Source organism: Sarcophilus harrisii, chromosome 4 (genome assembly GCF_902635505.1).
Source record: "Sarcophilus harrisii chromosome 4, mSarHar1.11, whole genome shotgun sequence".
NCBI classification, from domain to species: domain Eukaryota; kingdom Metazoa; phylum Chordata; class Mammalia; order Dasyuromorphia; family Dasyuridae; genus Sarcophilus; species Sarcophilus harrisii.
In genome coordinates, this window is record NC_045429.1 from 202876221 (window position 1) to 202894650 (window position 18430).

General features: G+C 32.6%; 1 protein-coding gene across 1 annotated transcript in view; it reads left to right on the forward strand.

Annotated features, from left to right (window-relative positions):
• Window positions 1–18221, forward strand: part of ASCC3 (activating signal cointegrator 1 complex subunit 3) — a 323207-nt gene extending 304986 nt beyond the window's left edge. The window contains exons 38-42 of the mRNA XM_003769315.4: window positions 9717–9868; window positions 12142–12292; window positions 15406–15612; window positions 16672–16847; window positions 17182–18221. Of these exons, the coding sequence (XP_003769363.1) occupies window positions 9717–9868; window positions 12142–12292; window positions 15406–15612; window positions 16672–16847; window positions 17182–17329 (834 nt within the window). The 3' untranslated portion in view covers window positions 17330–18221. The remainder of the gene's footprint in view (window positions 1–9716; window positions 9869–12141; window positions 12293–15405; window positions 15613–16671; window positions 16848–17181) is intronic.
• Window positions 18222–18430: the final 209 nt, after the last annotated feature.

Below are 18430 nucleotides of genomic sequence, written 5' to 3' on the forward strand. Positions count from 1 at the left end.
ATTATTTCCCCAAAATTTACAAGATCATAAAATAAAGGCACTTTACATAATATCTAGTGTAATTACATAAGAATTTGTGTTATTTGGAATATGTCTAATCTAATTGGTTTTTAGTGGATTTGTTTCATTTACATTAAGCATAATGACTATAGTAATATTTCTGTTTTTACAATTAAATGTAATTTTTAAAGTATTAATTCTACTTAAAAGATGTTGAATAATATAATTCTCTATATTATTCTCAGTATTAACTAAGAACATTACGATTATTTTAAACATTTTAGATTTATGATTTTTTTGCACTCATAATGTGAAGTAAAATTCAATTAGTGACTTAGAAATAAATACAAAGTAGATTTCTCACTATATTACAAAGAGACTAGATTTTGAGGACTGGAATTCAAACAACACTTCTATTACTTATGACCAGTGTAATTTCAGAACTTTGGTTACAGATTTTAGAATTTTGAAAAGGACCTTGGCAGCCTCTAGTCCATTATAACACACTTGACAAGTAGTTCCACAGTCTGCTTAAAACCCTCCAATGAAAAAAATCACAACTTTATTGAATTTGTTTCTTAATTTTTAAAATGTGAGTTTGAGATCAAGTAGTCTCTAAGCCATTTCCCAGTTCTAACTTTTATGAACTATCTATGATGAAAAGAACTATTTAGTTGTGAGAAATATATCGATGTGTCATAAAAGTTTTCATGAAAAGTTGAATGCATGTACAATTTAGTTAGCAAATGTTATTTGTCAAAATTGTTAGGCAAAAGTAAGAAGGAAAAACTCTGGATTAAAGCTTTCAAAGATCAATAATTTTTATAATAGCTTTTTAAGAAATTATTTATATGCCCTATGTACATGAATTTGACTCTAGATACAATGAAAATTTCTCTAGGAAGACACTTGCAGGAGGTTCAAGGTAAACACAAAGAACCTGACTGTGTATCTCCTCAGGTTCTTTTGAATCCAGTTTTTCCTTCTTACTTTTGTGTGAAGCAATTAATTCAGTTTTCTATTTAAACAGTAAAGCCACAATTGAAATACCTGGAAAATGGACCAAACCTCCTACATGATTTTAGTGTAGACTCTGCCAAAAACTGTTACATTTAAGTAAAAACTTCATGACTTCCTCTACCTTGATGTTTTTCAAGACAAAGTTCAGAACGTGAGATACCATATTAAAGGACCATTAGATACTCTTTCACATTAACCAGTCACACACACACACACACACACACACACACACACACACCAGCCTGTACAGTATATCACCTCACAAACATTCTACTAAAAATATTGTGGATGGTTTATTCTACAAACTTCTCTGATGACAGAATTCCTCTTCCTCATCTCTTCTCCTCCCTTATCAGTTAGACACTAATGAAATTCCTCTCTACTTTTTGCAAACAACACAAGAAATATGGATAATACAGGTAGTAGTCATTGTATCCACACTTCCCACCCTTGACAAGATCATACCTCCCACACTTTCATCCCTTTCCAGCCTAGCTTTACTCATCCTAACAAGCATTCAGCCGCTACCTACTCTAATCTCCCTTCTCATCAGGCCCTTTTTGCCAGCTAATTTCACTCTTCTACATTTGACTGACATTGCCCCTCCCCCCCCCAAAAAAAATTAAATTGGACTTAAACTGAAAATAACCAATCTCTGACATGCAGTCATTTTAAATATCAGATATCTTTGTGTGGGATAAAGCAAAGGTCAAAAACAATTCCAACTTAAGAGAAAAGATTAAAATGCCTCATACCTTTTCATTTCTGATCCAATAAACTTATTCAGGGAAATTAAATCCATTACCATTTTTAGAAGAGTTTTCAAGAGCAAAAAGCAGTCACCACAGGATGACCAGAAGATCCGAGAAACTATCTCAGTTGGGAAACACTTGACATCTTTGTCCTGATGAGGCAGCCAAGGGCAGCCCTGATATAAACATTCACAAAACATTATGGAGAAGATTAGAAAAAAGATGGCAGACTATATTATTTCACATGCCCTTAAAATAAATAAATTAGATATACATACATAGAGATAGATGAAAGTATTTAAATACAGAAAGATTGACGTAAACTTAGCTAAGCCACATCATCAAGAGAGCCATCTGTAAGTAAAATTGGAAAGAGGGAAGAGAAAAGAACAGATAGATGTGAAATGGGCCAGATCTACCAATATTGCTAGGGTGGGGGTGAGTGTTGGTCCCATTGACAAGAGTGGAATCACCACTTTTGGATTCTACCACCTCCTGAAAAGTATCTGAAAAGTGTAGTAATGTCCCTTGAGAAAATTAAATCAAGAAAAGACATGGGGTCTGATGATATACATGTGGAAGAAATCTCTTATGGTAAAACAATTTTAAAGCACTCAAGACAATTTTAAAGCATTCAAAAGAATGGAAATACTCATCGACTATACTTTTACCTAACAGCAGGAGTAGAAGTCATGGCCTACAAAAAGACATAAGGCAGATACCTAACTATATGTTTTCATTTAATTTTATGAAACAGAAAATGTTCTATTCAAGAAAACAAGGACATTGAAGAAGAAATTTTGAAAGTGAAACAAAAGACTTTCAAAGACAATTTCTTACAGTAAATTTTCTATAGTTACCACTGACTGAAACATAAGAAGATAGACCATCCAATCATATTTATTGTTTAAATGATTTCAAGGAAGTATTGTAAAGAATATGTTACCTAAAAGACTCTCCTCAAAGCGCTTCCATTTCATCTCTGTAATTATGAGTCTTCTAGAGCTGTTACCATTAAAATTAACTTTGTTCAATATTGTGCTGAATATCAATATTAAGCAAGAAATAAAACAGAGACATGCTGAAATAAAGTATCATAGAGTATGCCCTATGCAGAGTTTAAATAAAAGAGAGATTTTCTGTTTATGACACTTAGCTAATTGGTCTACTTTGCAAATGGCATTGTATTGATTTTATATATCCCCAGAACACAATAATAACTTGTCAACTTGTCATTGAGATCCTCATTTGAAAGATAGCAGTCTAACCACCCACAATAGCAATATAGATTTTAAATAAATATTTTCTAGATTATGGCTTACATTTGAATACAGTTTATTTAGTATATGCCTCAGTATGCATATCTTGTCTAGAAACTGGTTCATAGGAGTTACAAGGAATATTAGCCATTATCTCATCTAGCTGCCTTGTTTTATAAATGAAGAAACTGAGACCTTGAGATAATTTCAAGATCACAAATATGAAAAATAGAGGTATATTTGAACCCAAGTCTTTTAATTCTAACTCCAGAACTCACTTTCCTATGCCATCCTGCCCCTGTAAATAACCAATGAACTGAACCAACAAGGAAGAACATTTGAGAAATTGTTCACTGCCCATTGCTAAATAAAAAAAATTAAATAAAAAACAAATTTATCTCTTAACACAGTAATTATAACAATGATTCTATAGGGCTGTCAATAAGGAAATACCCTAAAATCTTAAGAAACAAATTGAAGGCCTCCCAAAGAGCAATGAAAATACACATGATAAATACAAAGTAAGCTACTGTTTATTACTACAAAAAGTATCATGAATGACTTTTGTGTTAGGAGTAGAATATAAATCAGATATACAGTGAGAATAAGAGATAAGAGAATAAGAGCAAGTAGCCTGAAAAGAACTATACCTTCTTTGGAAGAGTTATACCCTCTCCTCTCCCCTCCAAAATAAATCACACAGGATAAAAAGATATGAAGAGATTGAGCACCCAAAGAGGCTTACTGAAGGGTTCACAGTTTCATCAAAGAAATACATGAGTTATAAAGAAAAACTAAGTGAGATATAAGGGAGGATAGTTCATTACCAACTAGAAAAATTAAGGAAACTTTCTCACAAGGGTTGATATTTTGGTTAGACTTCAAGTTTAAGTTAGAATCCCATAGGTTTAAAAGGGGAAAGGGAAGCATAAGTAGAGGGAAAAGCATGATCAAAACCAGCCAAGAAAGCAAGAGACTTATGTTTATAGCTCCCTTATACCTTTCTTTGATAGAACTATGATCTCATCAGTGAGCATTCTCCTCTGGTTTGTGTTTGTCAAATGATATAATTTGTTTTCTAAGTGTTTTCATAAATCCTCTATCATTACTATTTTTTTTATTATTATTTATTGGTAGTGAGTATGCTATTGAGATGTCTGTAACTAAGGTGGCAGCAAGTTGTGAAGAATGTTGAATACCAACTAAAGAAGTTGAACTTTACTGAGTAGGCAGTAAAGAGGGAGTTGTTGAAAAGTTTTGAGCAGACTGAGTGACACATCAGATCTGTGCAACTCATTAGTTTAAATGGCAGATAAGCCAGAAACAAAAGAAATCTATGAAGAGACTGTTGTAATGGGTCCAGCATGGCAACACAAATAAAAAGAAGAGTAGAGATACAAGAGCGATTATGGAAGTAAAATTGGCAGAACTAAATGATTGGTTAAATATGAGAATAAAGAAGGAGTTAAAGATAATAGGACAATTTTGAATGTAGGAGACTAGTTGAGTGGGGGTGAAACAAAACATGTAAAGTCAGAATGAAGAATTAGCGTTAAAGTCAGAAAGGAAATTTACAAAGACAATGACCTGTGGAAGTTACCTGATGATAATGATAAAAACAGAAAGATAGAATAGTTATTTCATAATCTTCCAGGAAGGAAATTCTGATCATTCATTTGAATCTAACAGTCATTTGTCAATGCACTTATCAAATGCACTATGCATAGATTCTAAAGACACAAAGATAAAAATGAAATAGCCTCTGCCCCAAAGAATATTACATTCTGCAAGTAGTTGGGTACAACATATAAACTAAAAGTAAATGTAAGATATACAACACTAACAAACTAATAATTAAGGAGATGGAGTGAATGAGTGAAAAAAATTATGTAGCAAGCATATTGTAATCAGGAGAGGCTTCCTTCATGAGATAGCATCTTTGTTCATTCTTAACTTCTGTTCTATGCAGTAGAAATTAAAGAAATAGCGTAGTGGAAATGAGGGAATAACTCTGCTGTGGCACAGAAATGGAAAATATCCCATTGAGTTATGTTAATAACCTGATGCAGTCTGGCTAGAACATAGAGAGTGTGTGAAAAGAATTTATATGAAATAAGTCTAGAAAAGAGGATGGGAGCCAAATTATTGAGGACTTTAAAAACTGGGCTATATTTGGTATTAGAAGCTGAACCACTGAAATTTATAATCACATAGAGCACTATTTTAAGAATACTAATATGTCAGCTTATGGAAGAGGAAACACACCAGTTAGGAACATAGGATCACAAATTTAAAACTTAAAAAGATGGTAGTCCTCATTTTATAGATAAGGAAACTGCATAGAGAGAAGTGAAGGAACAAATGACAGAACTAAGATTTGAACCCAACTCCTCTGGTTTCAGATCTAGCACTCTCTTTCTTTTAACGTTGGCACCATCCCCTTAGTGATCAGAGGTCAAAACCTGTGAGCTATCTTATATACCTTTGCTTTTTTGTATCCAGTCAACCTCCAAGTTCTGTCAGTTCTCCATGTTTTTCATTTACTTCCTTTCACCATTAACATGATCTAATTTCTTATTTTCATCTGCTTTTTAATGTTTTTTCAATAACTTCTTAACAGCTCCTAGCTCACCATGCCTTGCACATAATAGTCACGTAATATTTATTGGATGAATAAATGACTTTTGTTTCTTTCACTTTATCTCACCTTCCTTCTAACCATTCTACAAATTAAGTAGCTAGCTAGATGGCTCATTGGATGGTCAGACTTAAAGTTTGGAAGATCTTACTTCAAAGCCTGCGTTAGACACTTACTGCAAGTTATAGCAATTCCTAGTATAGGCTCTTGTTGCTACTCCTTTGCACAAAAAGGTTTGTGATTCTTTACTATACTGAATTCAGTTAGACTAGCTTGAAAATAAAGGCTTAATGGGACCTGACCCCTTACAGGCTTATACACTACTTCCCTTGTCTTGTGTGCTGTGCTCTTGCCACCAAAGATTCTTGATCTTTCTTTTTGGAGAAAAGAAAGTTAAGAGTTTCCAATTCATTTCTGTGCCTTTTGATATTATTTACTTCATGTAAGCAGTTACTTAGCATTATTTCTTGCTATCCCGCATCTGGATTTTACTAAGGAAAATTATTAAGAAATGCTATAAACTTTGTGAAAACTTTCAGTTTCATCAGGAAAACTTCAAAGTTAAAAACAGATGTTTTAACCAACTCTACTTGTATGCAAACTGTCAACATGGCGCAATTTCCAGCCAAATTATAATTTAACACCAAAACTGAGATCACTAAGAGTACAATGTTATAATTATTTATACAATATTGATGCTTCATTGGGTCTAATTACTCATTTATCTCCTCTCCTTTTACTTTAACACTGAATAGCATATTTGTCTGAATAGGATATGTTTCTACTCGTCATGGGTATGAGTTTGCCTTGATTCATTCCGTTTGCTTCATAGAAAACTGATGGATTTCAATCAGCTCAGCAGGGGTATGAGAGGAGTATAAGATTTGAATTATCCCTGGATTTTAAAACATATATGTTTCCATTATATTTAGAGTACTGCCTTCTTATAGGTTGTTCTACAAGCAGAGTTATAAAATCATTGGTTCAAAAAATTATTCTCTTCATACTCTTGCTAGTCAGCAAAGACTTTCTGCAATGCAATTCAATAAGCAGAAGCCTAGAAACATCAGGTATGGCTGTGAAAGCAGACCTCACAGGTGGAAAGCTTTTATGAAAAGTTAATAGGTTTTTTTGAAGCTATTTTTCTATTGTGTACAACATAGATGGGAGCTATAGATTTGACCATTTGTTGAGAAAGTTAAGTTCAGGCAAAATTATTTTCAAAGGATTATGATGTACTTCTTTAATTAGAAAAAAAAACGAGAAAAAATAAAATGATTTCATAATCATTTTTCAAACGATTCAAAAGGAACTAAGTGTAGATAAGTAGTTACATTTGTTCAGCAGTTAATTTTAAATTGCCAAAAAAGCATTTCTAAAATTCTTTTTCCAGATATGTTCATGCAAATGTACATCTTAGTAACATGTTCATGAAGAAATGAAATGAGTGCAATTAAAATGACATTTTAAGCATTTACTGGATACTTCTAATCCCTGCTACTCTCAACTCTGAATGCCCCAAATGTATTAAGATTCACATTGTAGGCTACTAATGTAATATGGCTGTCTAACCATGACTCATACTAACTCATATATCTTTATGGCAGCATTTCTCCAAAATCAGTCTAATTTAATTGAAATGGATTTGTCTGTATAAACAATTCTTTTGTTTAAAGAAGATTTCATTGTTTAGTTTTGCCTTAAGTAAATGCAGCCTTTTGTTTGTCCATAAAACATTTTATTAAATGTATAGACTAATATGCATAGCTCTTCATCCTTCTACTAGCAGCATATAAAATGAGTTAGAAGTATTAGGGGTTTGTACTTTGTTAAGATCATGAGCTGTGATATTTGCACTGAAAAAAGAGGGATATGTTTTCCAGAGGGGGATTCTAAAAGTTTTTAATCTTCTTGCTGATAGTAAGTTTAAGACTATACGAAGATTACTCTTTTAATTTAAGCTTAAATTTCATGAAAGATAATTTATTTTTCAAAATATTATTGAGTAATGTCTTCTCTTTCTTATAACTTCATAGATATTCCCAACATCTTTTTTATGCCTTCCAACTCCAAATATGCTATGTAACTAATAGTATTTTTTTTGGGGGGGGAGGGGAAGAGAATCATTGCAACTAATGAATGCAATGGAAAAAATGCATATGCAAAGCACGTGAAATTTGTAATTGAAGACCACTCAAATCCACAAAGAGGTAGATTCTCCAGTAATTACTATCTTCTCCTGTCTCTTCATTCAAGAATCATGCTTTATCTTTGTATAATTTTATTATATTCATTTTTGATTTGAGGGGTGGAAGGTTCTTTATATTAACATTGTTGTAATTATTGGTGTTTTGCTTTCTTGGCTCTGCCTTCTTTACTATGCATCAATTTATATAAATCCATGTTTCTATTTATTCATTAAATAATTTATTACAGTATAATAATATTCCATTAAAAAGCATAAATTAACTTTGGAAAACACAGCATGGCATAACCCATGAGCACTCTACATTCCTCCAGCTATTTAACTTATTTACTTCTTTATGAAAAACTTTATAATTGGACATATATAAATCTTATGTATGATTTAGCAGGTTGATCCCCAGGTATTTTATTCATTTTGTAGATATTTGGAATTGGAATTTCCTGTGTCTGTTTCCTGGATTTTGTTATTATTGCATAAAAATGCTGTTGATTTTTTTGACGGTTTATTTCATAACTTGAAAATTCAGTAAAACTATTTATCTTGGTATCGTAGCTGATTCCCTAGGATTTTCTAAGAATATCATATCATCATCAAATCATTTTAGTTTTATCTTCTCCTTACTCATCTTATGTCTTTAATGTTTTTATCCTATCTTTTTTCCTTCTTCCACCATTTCCAGAATTAGATTAATAGTGAGGAGAGTGTGAATATCCTTGCTTCCACTCCCATATTTATTGGAAAAGGCTCTACAGTATACACATCACATAATAATGCTTATTTTGGATATTAAGTAGATGGTGTGTGTGTGTGTTTTAAGATCCTTTTAAGTCTATACTACATAGGGTTTTTAGCATAAAAGAATGATTCACTTTGGCATAGACTTTTTGTGCATCTCTTTAAATGATCATGAGTTTTGGATGTTTGGGTTTTTAATATGATAAATTATATTGATTTTTTTCCTAATGTTGAACTGGAAATAAGGTTGTTGTTGTTTTTGTTTTTGTTTTTTTTTAGTTCTGTTGATTATTTTAAATCAGTCTGTTCTAATCAGATATCTTTGTAGGTACAGAATAACAGAACAACCATTAGTGTACTAAATACTGTGTATTTTTAAGTAATTTAAAAATATACCATGTTGCTATTGAGCAATGTTACATATTTTATTTAATATCCCCTATGTCATCTCTTTGGTGTTATTCAAAAGACCTAGCATTAGTTCCTTACACATAATAGGTATTTCACAGAGGCACTCTTAAAGACCGTGTAGTTTAACCCATATCTGAATAAGAATTCCTTCCCCAATATCCTTGACCAAATCCTCATCAAACTAGAAATTAGAATACTTCCAGTGAAGGAAAATCTACTTAAAGCAGCTCATTCCATTTTGTTAAGTTTTTCTTTTCTGTACTTCCTCCCTTTCTCCTGATTATGGGTCCTGCAGAAAATGTTTCATTACTTTTCCAATAAGAAGAGCTTTTCTCATATTTGAAGGTAGTTGCATTGTGATTCCTAAGCCATAATGACCTGGCTTCTGGCTCTTTGGGATTTTTTTTTTCATTAATTTTTAAAATGCAAAGCAATTAGAGAGCAAATTTCAAATCTATCACTTGTTACAAAGTAAGAGGAATGCTATAATATCATTTTACCTTATCTTTTTCACACAGAGAAAAGTAAGGTTAAATCTTTTAAAAAGGGATAGTGGCTCCAATGAGTTTTATAGTGTAATTCAGCCACACAATGAAAAATAAAGAGACCTGCAGCAAATTCCAAAGGTTCTTCTGTTTAGACACAAGAGTAAGATGTCATATTATTTTTATATGTATGTATTTTCTCTTTCTTAGGCAATGTTGGATATTGCAGCAAACCAAGGCTGGCTGGTAACTGCCCTGAATATTACCAGTCTGATTCAGATGGTAATCCAGGGTCGATGGATAAATGACTCTTCTCTTCTTACACTGCCAAACATAGAGCAGCACCATCTTCATCTTTTCAGGTACAGAATTATTTTATTTGTGTAGGCTTTGTGTGTGCGTGTATGTGTGTATGTGTGTGTGTATAAATGTATGTATGTTTGTATTAAAATTAGCACTTAGGCACCAAATTTCACATTATATCCTAGACTGTGCCCTCGTTTCGAAGAAAGAGACCCCTTTGGGTCTTTGTGACCAGGGCTCTAACATAGATTGTGGGATTCTGTTTCACTTCTTACGTGCTCTCTACCTCCAAGCTTCCCTGACTTCATTGGAGTATCTGCTAAAATGACGCTTTTTAAAAGAAGTTCCTCATGTTCCTCCTTGATCTTAGTACTGTTCCTCAGAGATTATCTCTAGTTTTATCCAGTTTATCCAGTTTTATGCCTATTTATACATTTTTGTTTATACATTATCTCCTCTTTTAGACTGAGCTACCTTAGAGCAAGGATTTTTTTTGCTTTTGCCATTCTTTGTATCCTTTTTACTTAGCACAGTGCCTCCCTAGCACATGGAAAGCATGTTTACTTAACCTGATCAGATTTTAACCTCTCCATGCCTCTATTCTTGACAGATTACTCTTTAGAATTATTAAATAGTCTTCATTTAAACTCATGTTGTTAAATGCTTTGACATCAAGATAACCTTGTTTTATCAGTTAAGACTTGCTAACTAAAAACAATGTCACAAGTCCATGAGACATTGTGAGAAGTACAGACAACTCCTGAACATTCTTTAATAGTAGGAACCGAGAACTGGTCTATGACCATTCCAAGGCCATCCAAAAATCTATTAAATTGAGTAAGATAGCACACCAAGAGCAGAGTGGTTTTATTAACATTTGAAAAAGATACTAGTAATATCTAGTAGGTATTTAATGCTGGAGTTACATATATATGAATGGCAACTGAAAGAAGAAATCAAAATGGTAGCAATGGTGATGGCAACAGGTAAATTAGAACACTAGACCTGGAATCAGGAAGGCCTAAATTCAAATCTAGCCTCAGGTATTTATTAGCTATTTGACCTGGAAAAGTCACTTAATCTCCTTCTGCCTTAGTTTTCTTTTTCTATAAAGTGAAACTGATGATAATTTCCCAGGGTTGTTATGAGTACAAAATGAGATAGTATTTATAAAGAATTTCACACACCTTGAAGTTCTGTATAAATGCTAGTAGTTATTATGTCTCATAGCTGATGGGCAGTGTGACATGAAAAAAAGGAAACTTCAGAATCAAGAAAACCTGTTTTTTTGTCTCATAATTCTATTCATATTGGCTGTGTGTCCATGGGCAAGTCACTTAACCTTTTGTATCTTAGGCAACTCTTAGATTATAAATGCCACTGATAGACGGAGTTTCTGCCCGGAAGTTCTCCATAACAAGTGATTTCCAGGTCTAGTTCTCCTCTCCTTGACTAAAGTCCCCCCAAATTTACATAATGGCATAATGGCATAATGTTAGTACTGTTCAATTTGTTGCTTATTATGTAAACAAATAATAGAATTTGTTTCTCCTAAACAAGTGGGATTTGTATGTCCTAAACTTTTGGTATAACATATCTTACTTACTAACTCAGAGATTCCCATAGTACATATTTAATTTCATGTTTTCTAAAGATTTAGTCAAGTAATCATATCAAGAGGTGCATTTTTGACCATAAAAAAAATGCCTATCCCAAGAAGTGGTAAAACTAATAAATAGCTTGAAAAAGTTAATGCACATCCAGAAGTACTAAATTTGTATCCCAAAAGAAATTAACTTCCCAACAAATTCACTCACTGCCCACAGGTATTTACTGAGCATTCACTGTAGTTGTAGAATAATTAGCAGTTATTTTATAACTTCAGGGATTAAATGTCTTTGAAAAAAGTACTTCAAGGATCAAAATTTCTGTGATTCAATTCACTTTTTCATATGCTCTAGTAGACAATCTTCATGAATTACTATGACTGAAAATATTCATCACCTGACAATCATCCTTCTTTTGATAAGTCTCACCACTTTCTAGTATAATTTTCTGTAAAAAATAATATAGGACTGTCAAAAAATTTTTGTGTACATGTTAATATGATTTCCTCCCCACACTTTAACTTCTTGCCTTTCTTTGTATCTGCTGTGCTTAAGTACAGTACCTGGCCTGTATAGTAAGTGCTTAATAAATGCTTATTTAATAAATGATAAAAAAAATTTATCATAATAAATTCTGTTGTTGAATAGAACAAGCTCTTTGTCAGATAATCTTCATTTATGGTGAGCTAGAATTATTATGTTGTAATCTTTGGTTATATTCACAGGAAATGGAGCCAAGGAAAAAGAAAAGGTCCACCTGGAGGTTATCAAGGTCCCATCGAGTGTCTTCCTGAATTAATTGCTGCTTGTGAAGGCAAAGAGAAAATATTCAATTCCATTGTAAATGGAGAACTTCAAAGTACATATGTTACACAGGTAACAGTCTCTTCCTTGTGTGTTGTAGTTAAAGAATAGAAGCAGTCATAAGAATACTTTTGCACTCCTTTCAAAATAACCTTGTGGTATCAATGAGAACATCCTCAATCATATGTGGTCTTTGTCCCAAGGATACCATTGTCAAAGGAAGTTGTAGAATTAACACCTTAAACCTTCCAGAATAATCTGGAATTCCACATGGAAGCAGAAGAATGGACTGACATGAGAACTTTTCAGAACTCTTTTTTAGTCCCTTGTTTTATTTTTCCCTTTTTTTTTATTTTAGATGTATTTTCTTGCCCTTCTTGCAGTTTATTGCTCTTATTTTTCTTTATTCCTAATAACCACTAATTTATCCCATTTCTTGTGTAACTTATTACTTTGGCTTCCACCTGGGAAGTGTGAACCAGCTTTTAGCATAATCAACACATTTCCAGTTTCAGTGTTCATTTTTTTTTATAATGATGATAGGGGTGCGGTTTTTTTTTCTTTTTCTTTTAGCAATGGTGTCAGACTTTATACGTTATCAATATCAATGCTCCTAGAACTTCAAAAAAAATGTTAATGAAACTCAGTATTTGCTCACAGTATGATTTATGTAAGAAGATGAATTTATTTTCTGTTGAAAAACTATGTGAGTCATCCCTTCATGTTTCTGAAAGGGTAAAAACTACATATTGGCAAGAAAGACTTTGCATACCTCAGGCTTTTATTTCTTAAACAATTTTTAGTCCAAAGTATCCCAAAATTAACATTCAATAAACATAACATTCATATATTGCTAATATAGATATGAAAGAAGGAAAACCTTAGAACCAAGTGGTTTAGGGGGTTTTATTAAGAAGTTATTTTTGAACTTGAGTTGTGAAAAGTAAAACAGGTTGTAAAATTGCCTGACTGTTCAGTTTCTGTTGAACCCAAAACTGGCACCCAAAAAAATTTAATATCCATAATAAATGCCTGTATTCTAACTAAATTACCATCAAAATTTTGAATAAAGACAATTTATTTAAATCAAAACAAGGTTCCTTTTAACAACAACAGATTTCTAACATAACATACATTGATTTCAGTCCAAGTTTTAGATGTGGTGAAAAATTAGAACATTGTTATAATTAGTTCAGGGAGAACTCAGAAGTAAACTTACTTAATTTATTTGCATAAATTGCCATTCTGTTATCTTTAAAACCAAATGCAAATTGGCTCTGTCTGATATGATGATGGTTATTTGGCTCAAAAGTGCTTCAATTTGCAGAGCAATCTGGTGTCGTCTCTGCTGTGAGGCAATCCCAGGTAACATACAAATCCTGAATTATTCCAGAAATTAGTATGTTTAAAGCATCAATTTAAGTGCTAATTGCAGTAGTAATGAGAAAAAGCAGTACGACTGTGAGATTTGCATCTACTGCCCCATCAGTATGCCTGGAACGACTGCTGACTGGCAGAGGATTTGGTTGCTAATTAAATAATTGTATGCACGGCAGTGTTCTCGCCTGATTCAATAGATGAAGATTAATCCTCAGATAAATATGTTTGGCTGGTATTGAAATGTCTTAGCAGTTTCTTCAAAAATAGCTCACGCTTTATATACATGAAGATATACGTATGTATGTGTGTATATATACACACACACAAATAGACAATATGTATGCTTTGTATGTCCAAAAACATGAATTATATAGAGGTTAAAGCTTATACAGACAAACTCCATTTTTATTCTGCCTTTGTGAAATAATATCTCACCAAGCTAGACATGGGAGTTATCTTGGCACCTGTTTTGATGGCAAGAATATGGGGAGGAAAAAGGTGAAATCTCACTTTCTATAGAAAATGCCTTTGCTTTGCCTCACAACATTGAGTATTTCAAACAGGAATGTGTGTATTTATATAACATCATGTTTCTTTCCCACTTGGGACACTCTTAAAAAGAACTCTTGGTTTTGATTTCCACTCAGTGATTGGTGTGCTGCAGGTACCTTCTTGTCATAGTCAATCTAGAAGCACAGCATGGGTAGCTGCTTCAAAGTTGTGATCATTTCACAATAAGATATGATATAAGTCATAATTTGAGATGGCCAAGACTAGCATAGATTGGAAATTGAAATGTTCAATAATTCTGAAAAATAATGCATGGATTTACATTTTTTTAAGATTCCTTAGGGATAATTTGGTTCATCAAACTACTTCACTTCAATTGGATGTACTTATACAAGCACTAAAAAATCTCAGAAAACAAAGTCAGAGTTTACAAGTAAATTTGTAGGAAAAACTAAAAAGATTGTTTCCACACATCCTTGAAGGCTTTTAGGATATTAACTGTTAAAGTTGTGATTAAACAAAGGTTTTATTGGTATATTGGCACTACTATCACAGTAAATATTGTGAAACCAGGGCAGCAATTAATTATAAAATTGCTTTGGGGCCTTTTTGCAATGTCCTTTCACTTGGGAATTGTAACCTCATTTCCCACTGCTATCTTTCAATTAAAAAAGCAGGGATGAAACCATCAAAGTTCATTGTTATCCATTGCTTTGACATATACTTTCATTGTTGGCTTTCTCAGAATAATATGCCAAAATGCATGATTCTTCCTAGAGCAAAACTAAGTGTACCATGAAATGCTTTCCTTTCAAAAAACTAAAACCAAATCCAGAAAAATTTACTTTTATTGTCAGTAAGCCTTGAAAAAATTTCAGGTCATCAATATTCAGTGATTGCTACCAAATTAAAAATAACACTTTATACTTTGGCTTATATTAGGAGCATTTTTCAGGTTCAGTGATAGGTTCCCGAATTCTTATCCTCAAGATATGCCTTCTGCTTTAGAAGTTAGAAGAGTGTCATGATACATAATTCTCAAAAATATTCTGGTACTCTGGCCAGTATTTTAAAACCCAGCATATTCTGCCATGTGGTAAAGGACTATCCCACTTCATAAACTGTTTGATTAGGTAATATTAGCAGTAAGATCAGGTATTCAGATAATGACCCCAAAATATATATATATCCTCTTCATTATGTTAATAAAGCTTTCAAACAACAGAACACAATATTTTCTAGTTAATCATCCAGTTTTAATTGACATGGGTTTCATATTTATTCTTTTTTTTTAGGCTTGGAATTTCTTGTCTCATTTGCCAGTGATAGATGTTGACTTGAGCATTAAAGGCTCGTGGGATTCAGCTGAGGGACAGAATGAACTGTGTATCCCAACTTTGGCAACAGATGGACGAGATGACAAAAAATGGATCAAGTTACATGCTGATCAAGAGTATGTGCTTCAGGTCAACTTGCAGAGAGTCCACATGGGGTACCAGAAGGTATAGTATTCAGTTTCCATTCTCAAATTCTCTGCCCCAGATACCAGCACACACCACCATGCATATCTCTTAGATGACTAATGCTGTCATGTAATTCATGAATTCTCTTTTCTCTAACAGCTTTAAGCAGACAGGGTTTTTCGACATTAGTCATTGCTCTTAACATGGCATTTGTCCACTACCAAAGGATTTAACATGTGTAATATGGTAACTCAGAAATTACTTGAAAATTCTAAATACTTGTTCTTCTCTGCTTCTGACACCTGAATTAATTTGATTCCCCTAAGAATATTAAAACTCATACATATGAATTTATTTTTAATAACATAATACATGAAGGATAAAGCCATTTTCTCTCATTTTAGTTACTAATTGGATTTTACAGAGTTCCCTACTTCTAAGAGAAGTTCTCACTAATATTAAAACTCATTAGGCCCTTTCCCTACTCTTTCCCTCCTATGGTAATATACCCAAAAAATGTGCTTACTATTTCAGTAACTTTTCTTGACTAAGACATCATTTCCAGTTGCAATTTCTTTAAATCACTTCTCTGGAACCCTATTGTCGATGAAAATATCTATCTATCTTCATGGTTATAGCCATAAAAATTCTGTGTTTTACTTTGAAAATCTTCATTGAAGCCTAAACAAAATCATTTCAATTTTGATAAAATAGGGAAAAGTTGAGGCTAACTGTTGTTGTTAAGTATATTTCTTTAAGAAGCAGCATGATATAATAGAAAAAAAGTTAGACTGATAGACAAAAGACCTAGTTTCAAATTCTATCTCATAAGATAGAATTTGCCCATAAATAAGTCAAGTAGGTCTCCCAAAGCCACACTGTCTTCATTTGTAAAATGTGAATAATAGTGTTGGCATTATTTATATCACAGATTGTTGTGAAGGTTGTACCTTGCAAACCTGAAAGTACTATGTAAATGTGAGTTGTTATTTTATCTTCAAAAAACAAAATTAGGGTAAATTTTTTAAACATAACCAAGAAGTAAACTGAAAAAAAGTCCCAACTCTACTAACTGAACTTTTTTTTCTTCTCTTCTAGGGAAAACAAGATAGCAAAGCTAGTGCTCCTAGATTTCCCAAATCCAAGGATGAAGGGTGGTTTTTGATATTGGGCGAGATAGATAAAAAAGAACTTGTTGCTTTGAAAAGAGTGGGGTATATCAGAAATCGGAATTCTATCTCTGTTGCTTTTTATACTCCTGAAGTATCTGGAAGGTAAGATGAACTGGCATAACTAATATTCCCAAAGATTTAGAATTAGATTTTTTTTTAACCTCACCAGAAAAAGGAAAGCCTATGGCAGCAGTTTCCAAAGTGTGGTCCAGGGGCTCCTGATGGTCCCCTGAGGCTCAAGGAATCCTTGAGGGCAAAACTGTTTTCATGATAATAGACATTTTAATTTCTAATATGGTAAATATTAATAGATATTACTTACATAATCAAAAGCTCTTTGGAAGGAACGCAATAATTTTTTAAAGTATAACGGAATCCTGAGATAAAAAAAAAAAGATTTGCTAATATACAGTGTTGTTCTATTTTTATATCTTAGGTATATCTACACACTTTATCTCATGAGTGACAGCTATCTTGGCATGGACCAGCAGTATGACATTTATCTGAATATCATCCCAGCAAGCATTTCAGCAGAGGTCAACACCAAGGTCTCTGATGCCTTGACTGACCTGGCTATGAAGTAACCCGGCCTGAACAATACATTTGAAAGAAATGGCTGTGAAATCTGGCCATTCAGTCTTCTGGACAACACTGAAATTACTTGATGTTTGCCTTAGTGGAATCAACTTCTAACCTCAAGACACCTTGGAAAATTGAAAAGTGGCTGCTGTATTGACTCTTGTAACCTAGAGTTAGCCACAGTGGCCTTATAAAGAGTTGCCTTTTGTCATTTTGTCTCCATTAGTTTCTTGACGTATAAAATGAATAAGCATGTAGGAGAATATTTTAATTTGTGTACATTTAAAGTGGCATTCTTTCTTTACAAATTAATCATTAATCTTTCACCATTGTACAAGGTACTATTTATACAAATACTTGCACTATTAGGGAATGTTACAACAGTTTACAACCCTACAGTGTAAAAAAGTATGGGATAAATATATGAAATAATATAATTTATACTTTTAAGTGTGAATCCTACACAGCAGCCATTAAGAATTTAGCATCCTTATGAGTGTTAATAAAATCTGACATGATAAGTACACTAAGGACTCTAAATAATGATTACCAAGTGAACAGATTTTGTTCATTTTGGAAACTGTAAACATTATAACTGATGAAAATAAAATGTTTAGAATACTCTCTGTGACAAATATACTCATTTACTTCTTCCCCTCATATGATCTATTTTTCTTTTCATCATCTCTTCTTTTATTCTCTTCTTCTCCACTGTCAGATAACCATTCTCATAATGAGGAAACACTAGAATTTTTAATTTTTTCAATAATGCATAACAAATTATGTTCTATAACCCCATCTCTGTATCTTTCTGTCCTTCATAATATTGAAACACTTATAAAAATCTTTTAGCTCATAAAAGTCAGTTTTCTTTCTGAGTCACCAAATTTTTCATTTCCAAACATATTTCATTCCCAAGAAAAACTTTTCCAAAATTAAAGTTAGTAGGAAAAGTGAAATATTTATTAATATTATAAATTTTATTTGAATAAAAATGTATTCTGTAGATGAAAAAACAGAGAAAAAAGAATTTTTCAAAGTAATCTTTGTCTTCTGTTTCAAATTAATTTAAAAGTACTTCTGAACTAGACATTTACATTCAGTCC